This window comes from Heteronotia binoei, chromosome 9, assembly GCF_032191835.1.
Source record: "Heteronotia binoei isolate CCM8104 ecotype False Entrance Well chromosome 9, APGP_CSIRO_Hbin_v1, whole genome shotgun sequence".
Lineage (NCBI taxonomy): Eukaryota > Metazoa > Chordata > Lepidosauria > Squamata > Gekkonidae > Heteronotia > Heteronotia binoei.
This window is the reverse complement of record NC_083231.1, coordinates 26,437,915-26,460,469: the sequence shown is the minus strand read 5'-3', so window position 1 is coordinate 26,460,469 and position 22,555 is coordinate 26,437,915. Positions and strand designations below refer to the sequence as shown.

General features: G+C 43.8%; 1 protein-coding gene across 1 annotated transcript in view; it reads left to right on the top strand.

The window, feature by feature from the left end:
- The window catches only part of LIMCH1 (LIM and calponin homology domains 1), a 292,250-nt gene that overhangs the window by 214,466 nt on the left and 55,229 nt on the right, over positions 1-22,555 (top strand). The window contains exons 11-16 of the mRNA XM_060246331.1: positions 1,376-1,618; positions 2,584-2,910; positions 3,939-4,196; positions 5,772-6,083; positions 9,939-10,208; positions 11,198-11,233. Of these exons, the coding sequence (XP_060102314.1) occupies positions 1,376-1,618; positions 2,584-2,910; positions 3,939-4,196; positions 5,772-6,083; positions 9,939-10,208; positions 11,198-11,233 (1,446 nt within the window). The remainder of the gene's footprint in view (positions 1-1,375; positions 1,619-2,583; positions 2,911-3,938; positions 4,197-5,771; positions 6,084-9,938; positions 10,209-11,197; positions 11,234-22,555) is intronic.

Below are 22,555 nucleotides of genomic sequence, written 5' to 3'. Positions count from 1 at the left end.
ACGTCTTGGAATGAGATCTGAAGGACATAACAGACTAGGGAAGTTGGAATTTTGCACTGGTTGCATATTTGGTAGCAATAAAAAACCCAGAATGTGAATATATTATAGTTTGGGGAAGCGGACATCGTAATTGTCAAAACAAGAGGTCGTTAATAAATTAAACATTGTTGCAGAAATATATAAATGGGTTTACTTGTGTCAGCTAATAATGTGTCGATTGTCTGCAGAGAACGGAGGCCGGCTGTAGAGAAGGGCGAGGTCAGGCATTTTCCAACCCAAGAAAAGGGTCCACTATGCCAAAGCTGTGCCAATTTTCTCCCATTTGTATGGAATGCCCAAAGAAATTACAGGCACTGGGAAAGCATTCACAGTTTTCATTCGCCATGCTCCCAGAAAAAAGGGATAGATTGAAGTGGTTTTGCTCAAGGATTCCCCAAAATTGATTGTAGTGTGAGCACTAGTTAGCAATAATCATGCAAACGGGGTTATAATCTCACTATAGATCAGGGATCGCAAAACTGTGGCTCAGGAGCCACCTGTGGCTCTTTCTCACATAGACCGATTTCCCACTCGCCTTAGGCCGCTTTCACATTCGTCTTCTCAACAGGGCTTCCTTCTAATTTCACACTATCTGCCCCAAGGCTGCAGCAGGCTTCCGTGTTTTTGTACAGCAAACAGAAACTGCTAAAACCCAGATTCTGTATGTTGCACAAAAATGCCGACGCTTGCTTCAGCCTGGGGCAAATCGGAAGGAAGCCCTGCTGAAAAGACGAATGTGACAGCGGCCTAAGATGAGTGGGAAATCGGTCATATTGTGTGGCTCTCAAAGCCCCCACCGCCACATAGGCTGGCTTGGAGAAGGCACTTTTCTCATTAAATCACTTCTCCAAGCCAAGCTAGCTGGCAGCTTGGAGAAGGCACTTAAAGTTAAAATTGCTTTTTCCCCACCTCTCCCTCCCCATTTATCTTTCTTCCTTCCTTCCTTCCTTCCTTCCTTCCTTCCTTCCTTCCTTCCTTCCTTCCTTCCTTCCTTCCTTCCTTCCTTCCTTCCTTCCTTCCTTCCTTCCTTCCTTCCTTCCTTCCTCTGATGTTCATGTCTTGTGGCTCTCAAACATCTGACATTTATTCTGTGTGGCTCTTAGATTAAGCAAGTTTGGCCACCCCTGCTACAGATTCTACTGGGTTGTACTAAAGTGACAGCAATACATTCTTGCTTCCATCCCCTGCCCCTCACCATGGCCTCTTTCTCTCCATCGCAATCCCCGTTTCATTTTTATTTTCTGTGTTGGACTTTATTATTGGCATGGCACTGTTCAATTTTTGCTTCTCCCAAATTGTTCTTCTCTTGCTGATTCTGGACTGTGTATTAAATTAGCGGGAACAAGGCTGTATCCAAGCCAATGGCGTTATATGAAGAGACACCTTGCGTGCAGACTTGGGTTGATGAGCCTGGGGCAAAGGACCCCCCGAAAGATGACAGTGGTCAAGGAGAGAGCCCATCTGAAAAAAGAACTCAGGTTAACCCCTCTCAACTAGACTTGTCAATTCTTACGAAAGGTTCCATAACGCAAGCGGACCAAGAGACATGGAACCGGCTGAAACTTTCAGGGAAGACCAGGTAATGTTTTCGTAATGGGAGGAGAGAGCATTTTCACATTGTTCCTAAAGTCTTTTTGTATTTATAGCAGTAGCTTTAAGAGCTGTCTTTTCACTTTCCAAATAGTGATGCTAAACCTGGGCGGTGTTCAGTCCAGGTGCATAAACACCACATACAACAGACTGTTGGTTATGCAGTAACATCTACTATTAAGCCTCCGGACTACTTATAAGAGTGCTGTTGTCTAACGATTAGTCATCTACGGATATTCATTCTGTTTCCTTGAGGGTTGCGATGAGATGTGGGTCCTTTTATAACTGAGGGAAGCGTGGTGTTTTTTATTTTTCCTCAAGCTAAGAATAACGTCATAGGCGTTTGCGTGTGTGCAGTTCTTTTGATCACATCTGTTCAGGAACTGGGAATCTCCCTTATCATCATGCCTCTGATTTGAAGCTTGAAATGGAATACTTTCCTCCCTTCTCGTCATCTCAGATTCAAGTTTTCCATTTTGAGCTTTCCTTCTCTTGGCGCTTCTGGGCAGGAAGCAGCTGTTTCAATAGGCCTTGTTCTCTCCCAGTATTCCATGGGAACGTGCTCAAATTTAACAAGACTAGACGATAGTTCTCTATCTTGTTCAGTGCAGAAACTGGAGGCGCAATCTAGCAAAAGGTTGTCAGCGCACAAAAAAAAAATGTTGCCAGAGCCATTTCTAAATCTTAACTACCCAGATTTGCAAGAGACATTATGCCATTGCTTGGCCCCAGGCCACTGTTGTTTGGCTTGTTTGTGTATACTCTAAACATGGAGTTGAATCAGTATTTGCAGTTTTGTAGAAGCATTTGATTTGGTTCACTTTCTTGAGTATCAAAATGATTGTCTGGCGTCCTGAATAAGGGTTGTGGTTTTCTCAGATCTTCCTTTTGTTTGTTGAGTTTATTTGATAGCTGCTTTTGATCTGCCCTTTTTGTTTCTACCTTCCCTATTAGTGATGAGGAACCGATGGACATGCAAGACACTTTTCTGTCCTCTGAAATAGCAGCGAAAGCTGCCATTCGTAATGATTTTGCAAGCTGCAAAGCGAGAACGTACAAGAAGGCCACTAGACCCAGGCAGAGGTTTGTGCATTTTGGGCCAGTGACAGAAATTGACCATCAGAAGTCAGAGAAACTTTCCGTTGCTAGTCTGGCAACTAAAGATGACCTGGAAGAGGCAGCCAATAGGGAAGGAGCTGGGGCTCTTGAGATCTCATGGTCTGGGTGCCGTGTTGAGTCCATTGGTGATGATGAAGCACACGGACCGCACGTTGATGCCAGGTATCTAGTTTGTATGTAGGGGTAGCTGTATCTTAAAGGAAGGCACTGCTTACAATATCCAGAATATACATCTGTTTTCTCTGCCCCCACAAGAATTTCCTTTGAAAATTATTCTTGTCCCGATTTACAAAGTTGGAATACAAGGACGGTTTACGTGGAAGTTGGTATCATCCATGTGCATGTATCCACCATCTACTTTCCCTTGAAGATGCCCTGTTACCCAAACTCTTTTTCAAATTGGAGGGATAGTTAAAAAATATATATATGGCTTTGCATAGTGGTGATAAAAAAGAATGTTCTAAAAAGGCAGCTTATTTGGTGGGCAGGGTAGAAATGATAACCCACTGGACCTTGGCTAATAAATTGATTTTAATAAAAGGGATGGTGGTAGATCCCGTCTGGTGCTTCCTGTTGCTGTACGCTAAATTGCTAAGTATACAGATGAATAGAAGAGCAAGCAAACAATTGGATTCATCTTCTGCGTTACACAGTTAGGCAGACTATTGTTAATGGGTCTTAATCGATGTTGGGGGTATAGCTAAATCCCCCGAAAATATCCATTTTTCTGATCTGTGTTTACTAAGGCTTCTTTAAAGCCTTATTGATTACGATAACTGCCTTTGGCATTTGGTGTAATTTTTTTTTTTAATGTTCTGCTCCTCTTCCTGAAATGGTAGCATAGCATTCAGTGAATTTCTGGCACAAAAATGTGGAGCTTGTGTTTCCTTGAAGGCAACAAGTTGCTGTTTCCTTTCTCTGGAAATCTTCTGAAGTATGCATATTAAAAGTGGACGACTCCTTGTTTCTGTCATGTAAAGATGCTTCCATTTTCTATTAATCCAACCTAGGGTCCAAAAATATATCTTATCAGCCCATTGCTATAGCAAGAATTCCATGTTTGTTCTACTAGTATAAAAGCGAATTAAATTTGAAAGGAAAGATGGGTAAATGACAGTCCTTCTTGGCAATGCCATGTGGTTTTCATTACCTTTCCTGCTTTCTCTCCTTCTTCCGTCTTTTACTGTTAGCAAAATCACATGGTCCAGTAAGGATTCTCAGAAGCAAACCTCTAGCAGTCTGAACGAATGGCACGAAAGCAGTGATGAAGAGTTGGATGGTAGCTTCCCAGATATTGAGAGAGATGACATGTTGGCTAGGAGACTCGGAACTTTTCAGAAATGCGCCAGTCCCGTTCGCACATCATGTCCTCCCGTTTCAGTAGCTGGTTATTCATTGAAACCGAAAGGACACACTGCTTTTTGGAAGAGTTCGCACAAGTCAGAAAGGTCAGGAATAGAAAGCCAAGAGTTACAAGTGTCTTGTTATTGATACAGGCTGTGCGCTTGCTTTACATGCTATCTGTGCAGCAGTGTTCCACTTCTGAACCACAAAAAGAAGTTTCTAATTCTTTGAAAGCGTTCCATAAAAACCCACTACTTGCCACTCTTTTTTGGAGGGCGGGGAAGACAGTGATTAAAAATTCCGAACGCAAGAAATGTGAGGAAGTATTTGTTTGTCCTAGGGTCAGCATTATCCTTTAGGTGTTTCAGATCTGGGATGACCATTCCATTAGGCCATATTTCCTGGAAGAAGCATAGAGAACTTTCAGAATTTCATCATGCTGGGTTACTAGATATAATGATAACTAATTGCCCTGATCTGGATAGCTTAGGCTAGCCCAGTCTCATCAGATCTCGGAAATTATGCAGGGACAGCCTATCAGGGTCATGACCCAGTGGCAGGCAATGGCAAAACCACCTATAAATTTTTTCTTGCTTTAGAAAAAAACAAGTCTAACTTGCCACCTAGTGGTGCATACTTCTAAAAGAAGTAGAACTTCTGGCTGCCAGACAATCTTAGAATCTCCTGTTTATAATAAACACAGTGCCTCATAACAACAACAACTAATTGCTTCTTGCCATGTGTGAGATTTTTTTAAAAAAACATGCATGATCTAGTTTTGCTTCTTAATAACCATATTAAAAAAAAACATTGAGAGCTGGGCACTCAATGAAATTGCTGAGCAGTTGGGTTAGAACAGATGAAAGGAAGTATTTCTTCACCCAAAGGGTGATTAACACGTGGAATTCACTGCCGTAGGAGGTGGTGGCAGCTACAAGCATAGCCAGCTTCAAGAGGGGATTGGATAAACATATGGAGCAGAGGTCCATCAGTGGCTTAGTCACAGCTTATTGTTGGAACTCTCTGTCTGGGGCAAGTGATGCTCTATATTCTTGGTGCTTGGGAGTGTGAGGACTTCTTGTGTACTGGTCCCAGTGATGGACCTCCTGATGGCACCTGAGTTTTTTGGCCACTGTGTGACACAGAGTGTTGGACTGGATGGGGCATTGACCTGATCCAACATGGCTTCTCTTATGTTCTTAAATTATGAAGTATCTCTATAACCCAGTTCATCATGTATTGATGTCATGTATCAATAATATTAATGAACACAAGGACTGCAGATCTTTCCATGTACCCTGCCTGGAGCAGACCCAGGAAAAGTTTAATAGCCATGTGGGTCAGGACAGGAAGGAACAAGGAGACCAAATTGCCTTTTCTACCTTTTCTGTCAGCAGAGTTGAACTGATGAAAAAGGAAGGAGGGTGTGATTTTGCCTCCTCTCCTCTGCAGCCACCTGACTCATGTGGTTATTGAGCTTGTCTGGGATCAAAATAATCTGCTACAGGGAGGAGTATGTGGGAGAGATTTGCAACCTTTGCATCTGGATCCAACCAAATATCATGTTTGCCTTCAGATCACTGCAATTATTATACTTTGTGTGGCTGAGTTATAGCTTCATCAGTGACCTTCAGTTACTTCCCCTCCCCCAATAATGGTACCCTTAATTACCTTAGCAGAAGTTCCCCGTTGACTTGCATAAAACAACCTTTCCATGGAACACCTTCACCTGTACCTGTCAGTGCCTCTGTAACGCATGCAGATGGTCATGAGAAATCAAAAGTTCATGATGAGCACAAGAACGATCCAAGAGATGACAAAATGGGAATTAGAAATCCTGAGAAAGATGACATGATGGTGAGAAGAACCATAGCTTTTTCCAAGCAGGCTGAACCAGATGTTAGACGATTCCTTCCGGTTCCTTTCTCAAAGCAGCAGAACGGTGAGGAGACAACCAAGCAGCTTGTACAGACTGAACAGAAAGTGAAGAGGTCAGAAAGATATTCTGTAGTCTTGTCTTTTCCTCTGTAATTTCTCCAAAGGGACAGGATTTGTATTTCCTTGCTCTGTGTCGGTTCTGCTTCAGTTTCTTAACACCCCCTGATGCATTAAGCTTGCAAAGAGCCATTCGACTGATTGCCTGTGATGAGCAGTAATCTATTCTAGGTGATCAGACAAGGGAACTACCAGTAGCCAATCCTTGAGAGCCAGTTTGGCGTAGTGGTTAAGTGCGTGGACTCTTTTCTGGGAGAACCAGGTTTGATTCCCCACTCCTCCACTTGCACCTGTTGGAATGGCCTTGGGTTAGCCATAGCTCTTGTAGGAGTTGTGCTTGAAAGGGCAGCTTCTGGGAGAGCTCTCTCAGCCCCACCCACCTCACAGAGTGTCTGTTGTGGGGGAAGGAGATAAAGGAGATTATAAACCGCTCTAAGACTCTGATTTAGAGAGAAGGGCGGGGTGTAAATCTGCAATCTTATTGTTGTTTTTTCTTTTAGACCATGACTGACTCATGTATGCGTATGTAGATAGGAGTCCTACTAGCATTTTTAAATAAGTTTATAATATTTACAGAGTTACAAACCTCTTTTGAAACTTGCAGTCATTTCCCCTGTTGATCAAGCTGTATACTTTAAGGGAGTTTCTACCTTCTTTGATTTCCAATTGTAGGTTTTTCAGAAGAGCCTGTTTAGAATAGGTGGATTATTGAACGGATCCTAGGAAAAGGTGACAAAAGAATGATCATCCCCATGAACCTCTGTGGTCAGGAATAACATAATGGCACTCGAGTGGTGTGGGGACACTCTCTCCATATGATATTTGGATAATCTGGACTGGTGTTTGCAAAGAAGAAGATATTGGATTTATATCCCACCCTCCACTCCGAAGAGTCTCAGAGTGGCTCACAATCTCCTTTACTTTCCTCCCCCACAACAGACACCCTGTGATGTGGGTGGGGCTGGAGAGGGCTCTCACAGCAGCTGCCCTTTCAAGGACAACCTCTGCCAGAGCTATGGCTGACCCAAGGCCATGCTAGCAAGTGCAAGTGGAGGAGTGGGGAATCAAACCTGGTTCTCCCAGATAAGAGTCCGCATACTTAACCACTACACCAAACTGGCTCTCCATAGTACACCAAACTACAGTATGTTATCCTTAAACTGTATGATGAGGTATACAAAAGTGAATCTGAATAACCAGTAAGGAGAGCTTCTGTTTTGTATGCGGAAGGTATCGGGCGTTGGTCCCTGACATCTTCAGTTTAAATGCCTAAGTAGCAGGTGATAGGAAAGACCTCTGCGTGAGACCCTGGAGAGTTGCTGCTATTTAATTTAATTTAATTTTTGAATTTATATCCCGCCCTATCCCGCAAGCAAGCTCAGGGCGGTTTACAACAGTAAAACAACAAAGTTAAAATAATATCATAAAAACAGACATTACAAAAACAGGAGCAGCACAGTAAACGATCTTACAGACATAGGTAGTAAAACCACCCAACAGCATGTGGCTGACGACTAACAACGTAACGTAACACCATAATGGTGAAATGCTGGGGGAAGTGATGACTTTCAAAGGATGCCCACTGGATTAATTGAAAGCTTGGTGGAAGAGCTCCGTCTTACAGGCCCTGTGAAACCTTGATAAGTCCCGCACGGCCCGGATCTCCAGCAGGAGCTCATTCCACCAGGTAGGGGCCCAGACCAAAAAGGTCCTGGCCCTCATTGAAGCCTGCTGGGCATCCTTAGAACCAGGCACTATGAGAAGATGTTGAGCAGCAGACCTCAGAACTCAAGGGAGAGATTCATATGGAGAGAGGTGGTCCTGAAGACACTTAGACAGTACTGTCTTTGACTGTTCAAAATTTTGTCTTGGTATAAGGGCAGCTTCTTCGTGTGTTCATGTTTCACATATGTGTTCAACCATGACTTTTGGATATTTGTGATAATGGGTTGGGGAGACTGCTTATAGAGTGTCTGAAAGGCATGTGCACTGAGGGCTTATAAAATCAGATTGTCCCAGGGTGGAAAGATGCTCAAACACCTTGGTCTTGTGCTTGTCTCTGCCTGCTGGTGGTTTGGGTGGGAACATAACTGGTGAATTTTGAAGACTTTTCTTTCCCCCCCGAATTGTTTCATGGCAAAAATACATACAGCATAGATGAGCAGGAAATAGTTACCCTGGCTTCATTTCCCAAGTTTTGGCAGCTAGATATCATCATCTGTTTCAGGGATGGCTCATTCTTTTGACATAGGTGGAACAAGTCATGTACAGTGTGAGATAGAACCACTATACTGCACATTACACACAGGACCAGCCCTAGACTGTCAGGCATCCTCGGCAAAGCTAACTTCTGGCGCACCACCCCCTTGCACTGATAACATCCCTTAGTCACATGGGGGTGCCCAATTTGGTGCCCCCAGAAGGCCAGCACCCTAGGCAATTGCCTAGTTTGCCTAGTTGCATGGCTGGCCCTGATTACACACAGACACACACTTCTGGTCTGCTGAGCTGAGGACAAGACAGCAGTGCAGTATGGGAAAGGCAGGTGGGAGTATAGATCTTACTGCTCTAGCAAGGCCTGTGGACCGCCTTGCTACAAAGCCTATAGTTGCCAACTCCAGGTTAGGGAACTCCTGAAGATTTTAGAGGTGGATTCTGGAGAGGGTGAGATTTGGGGAGGGGAGGGGAGATACTTCAGGGTGCTCACCCTCAAAAGCAGCCATTTTCTCCTGGGGAGTGGATGCCTGTAGTCTGGAGATAAGCTAAAACTAGACGTTGGCAACTCTGATTTGCCATATCTGGTTGGCCACATACTTATACAAATTTATTCAATACATTTGTAACTGGTTTTTCTTTTGGGGAACTGGAGGACAGGACCAGTTCAACATGTTTTTTGAGGTGGGGGCAAAATTTAAAAATGACGCCCCCTCATGGGCTCATTCTCTTATGGGCCCATAGAATAGAATGGACTCCATACCCAATTTGGTGCCCCCTCTCTGTCAGCACCTGGGGCAAGCACACCCCTCTGCCACCCGCCCCCCTCCAGATCCAGCCCTGCTGGAGGAGGCATTCCTAGGATTCCTTTCAAGTCTCCCACTCAGGAACAGGAACAAAGACTTGCTTCACTTCAGCAGGGTTGCTGTATCTAGGGCTGGCAAGCCCCCAGTCCGAGCGGGGGTTCCCCCATCCGGGAGGTTCCCAACCTGCCAGCCCACATTGGCCAGTGGGGGGAACCTCTCCTGACATCGCCAGCACGATGATGTCACCCGGAAGTGATGTCATCACGCCAGCAACATTGCACAGTGGCCACTATAGGCATTTCTGGGAAACGCTCTAGCTATTTAGGAGGGGAAAGTCTATGGTACAATAGGCACCATAGAGTTTTCCCCTCCCAAATGGCTAGAGCGTCCGGGAAAACTATGGGGTTTTCCCGGAAATGCCTAGAGTGGCCACTGTGCAACATCACCGGCACAATGATGTCACTTCGCACATGTGGAGAAAGTCTCCCACCGGAGGCTGTGAGGGACTAGGCAACCCTAGCTGTATCCGACACTTTCAGATTATGCCCTGGGCCAAGAGCTACTTAGTGTATGAAAAATCTGTTAGTGTAGGCCAAAAAAAAATTAACTACTGCCTTTACTGGTTCTCCTGTCAGGATAGGCACTTTGGAGCTGCAAACACTTTGGAGCTGCAAACATAAGAAGTTGTACTGGTCTACATCTTTACGGTGCTTGTGTGGTGACATAATCATGCCTGCTATCTTCTGCATCAGTTAGAAATGTATAACTTGATACATGACATGTTAGTATGCTGTGGTTCAATACAAGCTAAAATGGAATTACTTTTTCTAGCGTTATTATGACCGACACAGTAGGCACTGAAGTGTATCCAGAGATTTGTGCAGAAAGCCCTCAAAGAGTTGAATTGCAATTGGAGTGCTCCCTGGAGCAAGACAGAAAGAGTCCCCCTAGTATAATAGGAGAAGATGTACCTTCTGCTGCTTCTGAGGACACATTTGATCCCAAACTGCTCCAGCCAGGACATTTGTCTTCTGAGACACAGGAAGCTCTTGAAAAAAACGGCAAAGAATCTGTTTCACTTGAAGATGAGCACACACAAATGTGAGCGGCCGTGTGACCTGTAATTTGCATTGGCTGAAACCATTTGTGGTTGTGTGTATATGTGTGCGTGCAAATGCATGCTGCTGAGTGGGGGTGGTATCTGTTTTGGTCTTGCCTGATTTATTGGATTACTATTTAATCTTTTTTATATCACCAGTGTGGTGTCATTTTATACCACTCCTGAAGCTAATAAAGTTCTTGAAGTAGAGTTTTCAAAGAACTTTAAGAACTATTTGCATTTGGAGGACATGGACAAGAGACCAAGAAGACACTCTTTCATATATTGACAAGAAATTAAAACAGCTATGAGTCTTCCTTACAGATTTATAATTTGACTTCTGATGAATGGAATAGAATCATGGAAGCACAGTTGCACACATCTTTCAGGAATAAAGATTCAGGAATAAAGACTGAAATGTCAGAATGTGTACAGTTCTCAGTGGAAATGTTCCCTTTAGTTTGCACCTACTACTTATAACACCTGCTTCGTTAGATTATTACTAGATAACATTTTCTGTACTACAAGTGGCCTCCCAAAGTTGACTTTCTGCGCATGCTGTGTAAATTTTACTTCTCTTTCATGAATGTTGATTATCCGCAATGTAACACTGTTCTAAGTTCTTGTATACAGATTAACCGCACATGTATTTCACCTCATAAAACAAGGTATACTTCCTTAATGTCAGCTTTTTATGAGGAACTCCATTCCATGTGCAGTTTCACAGTGTGGTGCCACTAACGGTGCTCTGGATTTTGAAATCATTATTAACTGTAAAAAGTAATTGCGTTACAGCTGTGTGAAGTATTGAAGTGATTTGACGTAGGTTCTTTTGAAATCTTTCAGCTGCCTTTACTGGTGAAGACATTGGACTGCAAATGAAAATGATCTATTATTGCGATTTCCCCACTTTGCCTCCCCCCCTCCCCCCCCGTTACAACTGATAGTTTCTCCCCCCTCCCAGTCTCTAATTTTATATTTGGTTTTATAGATTCGGCTCCAGAACTCCTGTGTCTGATGACGCAGAGTAAGTTGTCGTGTGCTCACGGGGCTGCTTTGAACAGTTCTAAGCTGCATGCTTTCCATACTTACCACTAATTGAAAATGCAGCTGATGTATCGTCGTAACTTGTCGTTGTTCTAATGCGGAGCTGTTTGACTTCCATGTGCTTTAACTTACCCTGCGGTGATATATGCTTTGTTGCATTGATGCAATCTTGTCTTTAGAGAAAGCAGCAAAGCATGCAATTGCTGCTGTGAAAGCTGGCCTCTTTTAATTTATGGTGTCCCCCCCACCTCTCTCTTTCACAAAATTTCTGTGGGTCTTTAAAGTGACATGATTAAGAAATGATTAGAACTATGATTAAAGAAATCAGAATTAGAACTGTGGTAAGAGCAGCAAGGCTGGATTAACAATTAGGCCAAGTAGGAACTGGCCTATGGGCCCCCACACCTTTAGGGGGCCCCGGATGGCTTTTTCGTGCATTTCCCCCTTCTTGCAGCCCTCCCAGCCTGCCCACACAACCAGCAACTGAGCTCCTCTTTGCCCAACTTGCTACTGGCATCGTCACCAAGTTTGCCTCTCTCTGCCTCTCCCCCACAGCTCTGTTAAAGGGGCTTTTAAGAAGGTGCCTGTAGGCTGCAGCGGGGGCCATGGGTGGCGGGGCAGGTGCTCTGACCCTGAAATGATTTGCGAAGGGGTCCCCAAGATTTGCCTGGGGGCCTCCAAAGGGTTTAATCCAGCACTGAAGAGCAGTCTAGCTCTCAGAGTAAGTTTTTGAGTTGTAAAATCCAGGGGATGTTTTCAGATTCAAGAGCCAAAGCACAATTAAGTTGTCCTTAGTCTCTGAGGGCCGGACTAGATGCTGTACAGGGAGTGAATTGCTGGACACTTTCCCAACCTGTTGCTGGTTTGCTCAAAAGTGCAGCCTTTTGAGCAAGGCTGCACATGATACACACCACTGTATGAATCCTCTTTTCCAGCAGTCAGACTTTCTAGACTTGCGACCCATGAAGCTGCACGCATGTGACAACAGAGTCACATGACAGGAAGAAGACAGTCAGAGTTATGACCTCACTCTTATCAAGGCCAAGACCACAGGCTGTGGGGTCAAAAGAGCTGGGACAGGAAACAGAAGCTGGGCGCCAGGAGGTGTATTGTAGTAAGGAAGGAACCATAGTCCAAGCCACAGAGAACGTCAGCTCATCTTGTCCTGCTGCTCCAGCAGAAGGCCTGGCACCCTTGCTGTTCATGCATGCGCACTAGCAACTACTTCTTCCACAAGGCGGACAAAAATGGTGGCAGTGATGATCCACCTGAGGGTTCAAGCCCATGAGTTGAAAACCATTGTTCTAGCTTTTCTTTTTCTAGCTAACACTTAAAGCTGGTTTTAAAATGTGTTCCTAGAAGGGAGACGCTGCATAGTTCTGTGACTCTTTCACAGACTTATTCTCCACAGCTGCCACTTGAAGGGAAAGACCAGCGTTGGGGCAAGAGGGCTTCTTAATTTTTCCCCCTTGCCCCACTTTTCTGCTGATAATCCGCTTTCCCTAGTTGTTGTTGGCTCCACTTAGGCAAAACAAAATAAGGTTATCTGTATTCCACCACCACCACCACCCCCCAGCAAATTCAAAAACAGCTTGAGAGTAGGAAACTAGGACAGATGAGGAAAAGGTTTTTAAATTCCTTTCAGATCATTGTCTTCAAATTGCATCCTTGACAACTATGTTCTATATAACACGGAAGACAGAATGTAAAAGAACAATTGAACTACACATAATGGGTTAGTTCAGATGTAATGCAAAACCAAAACTGTGGCTAGTAAGTGAAACCAAGGGTGGACCCATCAGCAGGAAAACAAACCAGAATTGAGCCATTTGTACTAATGCAAAACCATAGTGAAGACTAGCTGTGATTGCTATATCATCTTCAGATCCCTTGCTTATGGTAGTAGAAGATTATATTGGACTTATACCCCACCCTTCACTCTGAATCTCAAGAGTCTCAGAGCGGCCTACAATCTCATTTCCTTCCCCACAAGAAACACCCTGTGAGGTAGGTGAGGCTTAGAGAGCTCTCACAGAAACTGCCCTTTCAAGGACAACCTTTGCCAGAGCTATGGCTAACCCAAGGCCATTCCAGCAGCTGCAAGTGGAGGAGTGGGGAACCAAACCTGGTTCTCCCAGATAAGAGTCCGCGCACTTAACCGCTACACCAAACTGGTACCCAAGCTAACTGTAGTTAGGGTGGTGGTGCATGTTTGGATAATCAGTTGACGGTCTGTTTTAATTAAACCATGGTTTGCATAGTCTGAATTGACCCAATGCGTAGCTGTGTTTTAAGGCTAGGAGATTTGTGCTTCAAGCTCAGGGGTCTCACAGCCTGTGGCTGGACCCTGGCTCAGCAAGAATTAGAGCATATGACATCAAACTCTCCATTGGTCAAGGCTCTGGATCTGATGCCTGTCCTGGGAGCATGACCTTCTGCTGTTACCTGTTGCCCTGTGCACAGGTTACAGCAGATGCTTGGACCTCCTTGCCTGCATCTGTCCAATGTATGTGCACTCTGCAAATGAAACCAGGAACCAATCCATGGATAAATGTTGAGTTTCAGCTGTACATTCATTTATTTTATTTATACCCCACCCTACCCCCAAAATGGGTTTCCATCATAAAAACCAGCAGGATAAAACAGTAAATAAGATCAACAATTTTATTTATTTATTTATTTATTTAAGATTTATATCCCGCCCTTCCCACAAGTGGCTCAGGGCGGCTTCCAACAATTAGTCAAACATAAGATTAGACAATATTTAAATATATAAACAGTTAAACATTTAAAACAGTTAAAACCTTAAAAACCAGTAAACATTCAAAATATATATATATAAAACAGGAGTCTGGCAAGCTACATTGAGTTTCTCATCTTAGCTAGGTGTAAGCTAGCCGGAAGAGGGTCGTCTTACAGGCCCTGCGGAACTGAACAAGGTCCTGCAGGGCCCTCACCTCCTCCGGCAGCTGATTCTACCATGTAGGGGCCATGAATGACAATAACAAAGAACCCATGCCTTATATCAGGAAAAAGAACCCCAAAACATATGGGTTATCTCTTTTATTGTATTTTATGGTTTTAGCGTGTCGTTTTTTTTAGAAGAAGATATTGGATTTATATCCCGCCCTCCACTCCAAAGAGTCTCAGAGCGGCTCACAATCTCCTTTACCTTCCTCCCCCACAACAGGTACCCTGTGAGGTGGGTGGGGCTGAGAGGGCTCTCACAGCAGCTGCCCTTTCAAGGACAACCTCTGCCAGAGCTATGGCTGACCCAAGGCCACCCTAGCAGGTGCAAGTGGAGGAGTGGGGAATCAAACCCGGTTCTCCCAGATAAGAGTCCGCACACTTAACCACTACACCAAACTGGCTCTCCAGTTTGTTGTTTTAACTCTTGTTGTGATCCGCCCTGAGCCTGTTTGCAGGAAAGGGCGGAATACAAATTAACGAAAATAAATAAAATAATAAATAATAAGTAACCCCGAAAACTCCCATGCCCAGAAATATCAGACGACAGCAAGACACTGGGAAGGGGCTGTAGAGAAAGGAGGCCAAAGTAATTTGGGCATCCGTCGCCTCAGCCAAAAGCCTGGCAGAATAGCTCCATTTTGCAGGCCCATTTTGCATGTGTTGCACACAACACAAGAATTACTCAGTGCAATTCTAAAGAAGAATCTACCCTACGCAGTAGCCCTCTTCACTTGTTACAGTTGAAGGCACATGCAATCCATGCACCGTGCACACTTTTTAATATATTTATATATGTGTTAAGTATTTCTCATATTGCATTCAACTCCTGTACAGCTGAATGTGTGATTTAAACCTAGGGATGTCGTCTCCAGATAGGATCCAGAATTGCAGCTTGCCTCCAGACTACACAGACCAGTGCCCCTGGAGAAAGTGGACTCAATAGCGTTATATCCCACGGAGGTCCCTGTCTTACCCAGGCTCCATCCCCATATCTAAAGGAGTTTCCCAGCCTGGCTCTGGCAACCCTATCCTCCACTCCCTACCAGCAGCCAGGAGAGACCTGGCAACCCTATTTAAGCCCCTCATTCATCTAGAGACTGACCTCCAGTTTAAACTGAATGCATTTTAGCTCTCTCTTTCAAACTGGTGAAAACACTTAGACTGTGGGTTTATTTATTTGATGTGATTTCTATACCCAGGGCCAGCCCTGCCACTAGGCAAATTAGGCATTTGCCTAGGGCGCTGGGTGGGGGGGGGGTTGCTGAATTGGGTGCTCCACCCCCTCCCGGTGTCCTAGGCAAATGACCTCGTTCCACAGCAGCCGGTAGCTTCGCTTTGCCTCCCTTCCAATTGGCAGCGCTGTGGAGGAGGGTAGTGGCAGGGGCAGTGGGTCTGCCTGGGGCACCGAACGCCCTAGAGCTGGCCCTGTCTGTCCCGCCCATCCTGGCAAGGCAGGCTCAAGGCAGGTTACAGGCCTAAGTATAGTACAATATAATAAAAGCATAAAAATCACAATGTAGATAGGACATGGATAATATACAATAAGATGTCCATATCTCCCAAGTCTATGCAATAGTATTCAGATCAAAGTTCATAATAGTATAGCTCATATGGGGGAGGTGTGGGGCAATGTAAACAACTGGACAGCAAAGATTTCAGGTTTTCACAGCTGGTAACGTCATTAGGGTTTGTAGAATCTTTTGGGCTCAAGTGCCGTGTTCTACTGGAGAAAGTTTTCCTTCCAGACATTTCGTTCTCAGAACGAAATGTCTGGAAGGAAAACTTTCTCCAGTAGAACACGGCACTTGAGCCCAAAAGATTCTACAAACCCTAACTGGACAGCAGCTTACAAACAATTTACTGCTAGCTGATGGCAGGTTTGCAGCAGGAGGCAACCAATTGTGTCATATGTCCATGGTCTCAACGCAATTCACGTGTGTGCATTCGGTGTAACTTATGAACAGAGGTACAGTGATTCCAGCTTCCAGCAACTGACCTCAAGAACTCAAGGCTAGAAAACACTCATCCCAAGCTCTGAGTCCCAAAGCACTGGTCTGGCTGTAACAGTTTTCTTTTATAGCCAACACTTTATCCTTGGTAGAATCTTTTATTCCAGACAATAAAGTTCTCTGGCCTTTAAAAATGTATAAGAAAAGAGCTAATGTAGGCTTTTCATTAATTCAAACAAAAGTCTACCATACTTATTATGATGTTCCAAAAGAAAATATCCATTCCTTTTGAAGTAAAATGACAATAAGAAGGTTTCATTGTTTTCCTATAGTATGATATCATTTTAAAACGTTAGTACTTATAAGCAAAAGGAATTGGAAGCGAGAATAAAAATCTTTTGCTGTATTTCTACAAGAAATATTTGTTCACAGAGAATGAGGGGATGCATATTTAATTACAATATTACCTCAGACTTACGCTATAGTTTAGAAGGAATGGTTCATGTCAATCTGAGTAATTCCCACTTTTTCACCTGAAAAACTGGCCATGTTAATTAATTTTAACTGAGAATTTCTGTCCCACCTTCCCCTCCTACAATGATCGTTTTATGTAGTAACCAGGAATATAATAAGAGATGGCAGAGAGCACATATATTCCACAAATGTAGGTTCGTTTTATAGCAATCCATCTGTCATGGCTTCCCACAAGGAATTCTAGGAATTGTGGTTTGGTAAAGCTGCTCATAATGTTCTGTCACAAAGCCTTACCCCCTCTTCTTTTGAAACCAGTTTCCCAATGTTGTCTGCAGTGTAGATATGCCCAGGGGAGCTTTGTGGAGATGGAAGCTCTTTGTGGTTTTTCTGACCCAAGCTTCTGGCAGTTCTGAACCTTTTCATACTTGAATCAAATAAGTTTAAAAAAAAAAAAGTCTCTCTTTTCTGAAGCGAAGCTTGTTTTTAAAATGTCACAGAGATTGGAAGCAGGGAAGTTAAAGTCTCACAGGAATCAGCTACCCGGGTGACAGATTTCCACTCAAAATATTATTTTTGATAGTACAGTAGCTCTGTCTTGAGGGTTTGTTAAAAGCCTGACAGAAGATGATAGCTGGGGATGTCTTAGCATAATGCTGTTTGACTCCCTACCAGACGGTGAAAACTGTGATAGGTCTTGAAAGCCACACAATCTTTATTTTGACAGGTATTATTCTCTCTCTCTCTCTCTCTCTCTCTCTCTCTCTCTCTCTCTCTCTCTCTTTCTTAAAAAGTCATTTAAATCTCATGCTCTCTAACTACATGAGCTGCTTTTTAATACATAGTTAGAAAACTAAAATAAGATTTCAGGGGAGATGTTGTTGTTTTTTGGAGTCCATTGATTAGGAATTGTGTGTCTGTATTTTAACTTTCAGGCAACAGTAGAGTCCTCTGATAAGTTATAGCTTTAGTCAAGGGCCAGCCTAGAGTAATGGTATTAATAGTTAGCATGTTAACGCTTTTGAATGTTCAAAACACTTCATGTCAGCCTGTTGTAGATCATACAGCACCCCTGAAAGGCAGATTAATACCCCCAGGTATCAGATGAGGGGGACACTCGTTTTTTAGTACATGCATTGGGTGGCACTCATGTTACATTTAATGCATGTGTAGCTGAATGTGTGATCCAGCACAATGATACAGGCGCTGGTCCCTGGTTTCAGTTGCAGAGTGAATATGCATTGGCTCTTTCTTACAAACAGATATATTTAGGATAGGTAGCCATGTTAGTCTGTTTACAGCACTGGAAAAGAGTAAGAGTCCAGTAGCACCTTAAAGACGAACAAAATTTGTGGTAGGGAATGAGCTTTCATGAGTCACTGCTCACTTCTTCAGGTACAGCTAGAATGTGAGTCCATCTGTCCCATATATTGGAAAGTGGAGTGATTTCAGATGCCAAATGACATTAGCAGGCAGATGACAATAGAAGGTGTGATTGGATTAAGTGTGATTGGATTAGGTGTACTGCCTCTCTGCATATCACACCTAATCCAATCACACCTTCTATTGTCATTTGACTGCTAATGTCATTTGGCATCTGAAATCACTCCACTTTCCAATATATAGGACAGATGGACTCACATTCTAGCTGCGCCTTTTAGAAGTGAACAGTAACTCATGAAAGCTCATACCCTACCACAAATTTTGTTACACTATTTCTGCAGTAGCATTCGCTCGGCCCTTGGGCTTCTGCTTTCCCCGACTCAGATGATCAATTCCCTACCAGCTGCTGTGAAGGCGCATTTTGACTCACGTCTCCCTCCAATTCCCTGTGCATCTTCCTGATCTTGCTTTTTAATGATCAGGAAGATGTGGGGGAAATTGGAGGGACACATGAGTCAAAATGCACCCGTGCAGCTTGGGGGAATTGATCATTTGAGCAGCGGAAAACAAGCCCAAGGGCAGAGTGACTGGCCGTTTTCCCACTGAGCTTACCTCGGAGCGACGTCCCTCTTCACCGCGCAGCGTCTGCGCGGATTTCCCACCAACTGCTCCAAGGCTGCTCCGAGGAACCAGGAAGTTCCCGACCTTTTGCGTTGCAAATGTAAACCGCCAAAAACCAGTTTACATTTGCGATGCAAAAACCGCGGGACTTTGCGGCTCTTCCGGATTCTGCGGAGCAGTTGGTGCGAAATCCGCGCAGACGCTGCGCGGTGAAGAGGGGCGTCGCTCCGGAGTAAGGTCAGTGGGAAAGTCTCTTCTGATACTGCGGAGAAGGTCTTAGTCTTTAAGGTGCACAGAGAAAGGACTCTCATTGTATAGGAACAATCAAGAGGCAAAGAACATTGAGAAAAACCATCAATAAAGTATATTAAAAACTTTGTGAGACGTAATCCACATGTCACCACAATATTATTTTTTTATTTATTTTAGTCACAATAACCTGCAGAAACTGGCAGCATAGCTAAGACATACTGAATGATTTATGCAGGCATCTAGAAATCTTTTAGAGATACAGACACCATGAAGTGAAGGTTCTACACATTCTCAAAGGAATATGTTATGGTCCAAAAAGTCCAGTGCTAACATTTTTATTCAGTCTATGAGTCATGAAGGACTCACTAATACACGACAAGGTTTCCTGGATGTGAACAAGGACAAGACTGAACATGAGCAAGAGGAGACACAGGTCTAGGTAAGCCTCACATTCCGAAATCTTCAAATCAATCCAGTTGTTATTGGAACCCAGAATTCCTGTCTATTTCATGGAGTAAAGCTGCCAACTTTTTTCTATTATTGGGTCCTTCACAACTCCTAGACTTGAGTAAAAACATTTATAGTGGACTTTTTGGACCATAACAGGTTCTTTTGAAAATCTATAGAATTTCCACTCCATCGTTTATGGAACTGTGCTGCAGTGCCTGGGGGCACATTAGTATACTTTACTGTATCTTTAAAAGGTTTCTAGATGCCCACATTCATCATTTAGTGTGTCTTTGCCATGTCACCAGCTTCTGTAGATTATTGTGAATATTATGGTTATATGTGGCTCTATGTAATCACATTAAATCTCATAAAGTTTTTAAAAATTCTTTATTGGTGGTTTTTCTCAACGTTCTTTGCCTCTTGATAAGTCTTGAAGGGGCTGCTGTATTCTTTTCAACTGCTACAGATGAATTCACTATATTGTGTGAACAGAACTCTAGTGAGTTTGAGGCAGAGGTGAGATGCCAGTGGAGGATTTCCTGCTCAGTCTCCTAGCTACTATGCTAAGTAAACTCTCAGCTTCAGATTGTTTGTGGAAACAGGAACACACCACTTGCTCTTTGCTGAAAGACGGCAACTTCCATTTTGCTAAAGGAAAATGGCATTTTGTGGTCAACCCTGTTTCAGCTTCTCTTTTCTCCCCTATAATGTTTAAACTGCTATGATATTGTGTCAGATATTCTGATTTACTACCAGGAAGGAAAGGAGAAAGGATTGACCGGAGTGCTGTTTTTAGCAGTGGCTTTGCATTGGCTATTTCATTAAGTTTAGTTCCAAATTTGCTTTCAGTAATGTGTCTTTTATGTCTAGAATGATGGCCCAGGTTAGCCCAATCTCATCAGATCTTGGAAGCTAAGCAGGGATGGCCCTGGTTAGAATTTGGATGGGAGACTACCAGGGGTAGAATTCTAGCAGGAACTTCTTTGCATATTAGGCCACACACCCCTGATGTAGCCAATCCTCCAAGAGCTTACAAAAAAGAGCCTTGTAAGCTCTTGGAGGATTGGCTACATCAGGGGTGTGTGGCCTAATATGTAAAGGAGCTCCTGCTAGAATCCCACCTCTCGAGACCACCATGGAATTCCAGAATGGGAGACTACCATGGAATCCCAGGGTTGCTATGCAAAGAAAGGCAATGGCAAACTGCTTCTGTTAAACTCTTGCCTTGCAGACTTTCTGGGGTTGCTGTAAATTAGTTGCAACTGAACAGCACTTTGCCCACACATAGTATTCAATCACATAAAACATTTCTATGCCACCTTTCTACCCAATTAGAGTCCCTATGATGGCAAATGTCAACCCATTGAAACAGTTCAACATTAAACAGCATTTAAAACAAAATATGTTTATAGATCTATTTCTCAAGTGTGCTCCCCCCGCTCCCCCCATCTGCAGATACCTAAATCCATGGATCAGGGTCACATTTATCCAGATTTTTTTCCTGAAAACTTGGGTGACAATCCAAGTTTGCAGGAAAATCTGAAATCTTTATTTTTAAAAAAAAATGCACCAGGGGGTTAATGCCCTGCAAAGTCAAATGGCATTCTCTGCGGAAGTGCAGAGAACAAACCTACCCCTGGTGGTTGCCAGAGGAGCTCGGGAGCCTCACTGGGCTTGGCAGGAAAGTGAGGGGAACTCCCCTCCCCATGAGTTTCATGGGCCCACACTTGCATAAAATAATTCCATAAAAACATATAAGCTCACATAAAACCCAAACCAGGGAAAATAGATTGCCAGGGACTGAACTGTGACCTGATTGCAGTAAGTGATGGGAAAGGCCTCTGCCTGAGACCCTGGAGAGCACTGCCAGTCTGGTAGACAACACTGACCCTGATGGACCAATGCTCTGATTCTGCACAGGGCAGCTTCCTGTGCGTTATTTGCCATAGTTTAAAAAACATTTCACCTTTTCCACTTTTCCCTCCAAAGGCAATCAGAAATAATGGTCCACATTCCATAAACACAGACTGGAAAATAACCGGCAGTGTATTTGGGTTTTTGGTTGAACCGAATTTGATTCCCCACTCCTCCACTTGCAGCTGCTGGAATGGCCTTGGGTCAGTCATAGCTCTTGTAGGAGCTGTCCTTGAAAAGGCAGCTGCTGTGAGAGCTCTCTCAGCTCCACCCACCTCACAAGGTGTCTGTTGTGGAAGGGAGGGAGGTAAAGGAGATTGTAAGCCGCTCTGAGACTCTGATTCAGAGAGAAGAGCGAGGTATGAATCTGCAGTTGTCTTCTTCTTCTTCAAGTTGTACTACCTGTACTTAGAGCACTTTGTCTTGCCTAACGTTAACAATGAGCTTCTAACCTCATTATTTAAAAAAAAAAGTTGGTCTTTGATTATAATATTACTGTTGCTGTTTAACAATGGATTAATACACGCTGGGGGAACTTTGGATTTCCCCTCCAAAAAATAACAGCAGTGTCCTGAGGATGCTCACTCGCTCGTATGCGTTCGCTGGCTTGTATGTGCATTCACTCATGCTCATTCACTCATAATGCGTTTGATAGAGGCAACTCTCACTGTTTACTTGCCATTGGCATTTTAAACTACAGTTCAGGCCCAGCTGTCTCTCAGCGTTCAGGAAACTCGAGCGGAGTCTCCAGTTGTCTCAGAAACAATATTGCAGAAAGCTTTGCTCAAGAGTAAATTATTTCCTATCTTAAGTTTGGACTAGTGGTTTTCAGACTTTTTGCCTTCAAGAAATGCTTTTTTTTCACACAAGTTTGCAAGCCAGGGAGTTCTTTGGGAGCCCCTGTGCATGCTGTGGTTTCTTGGAGGGTGTTCTAAGGCACATGCTCATTTAATGCGCAGCACTAACCACACTTGGTCAGTCTCTCTGCCACTGCAATCAGAACCAAGAACGTTACTTGAAACACCTGCAGTGCTCTTCTGTAACTCTACATCACTGCAAAAGATCAGAGGAGGTGAGCACGCTGCCGTTTGGGGATAACTTGTGTGCTGTGAGTGTAGAAACCTCTGAGAGGCTTCCATGGGTTCCCCTGAACACAGTTTGAAAACCACTGGTTTACATAAAGCCAGGGCTTTTTTTGTAGAAGGAACTCATTTGCATATTAGGCCATGCCCTCCTGATGTAGCCAATCCTCCTGGAGCTTACAGTAGTCCCTGTAAGAAGAGCCCTGTAAG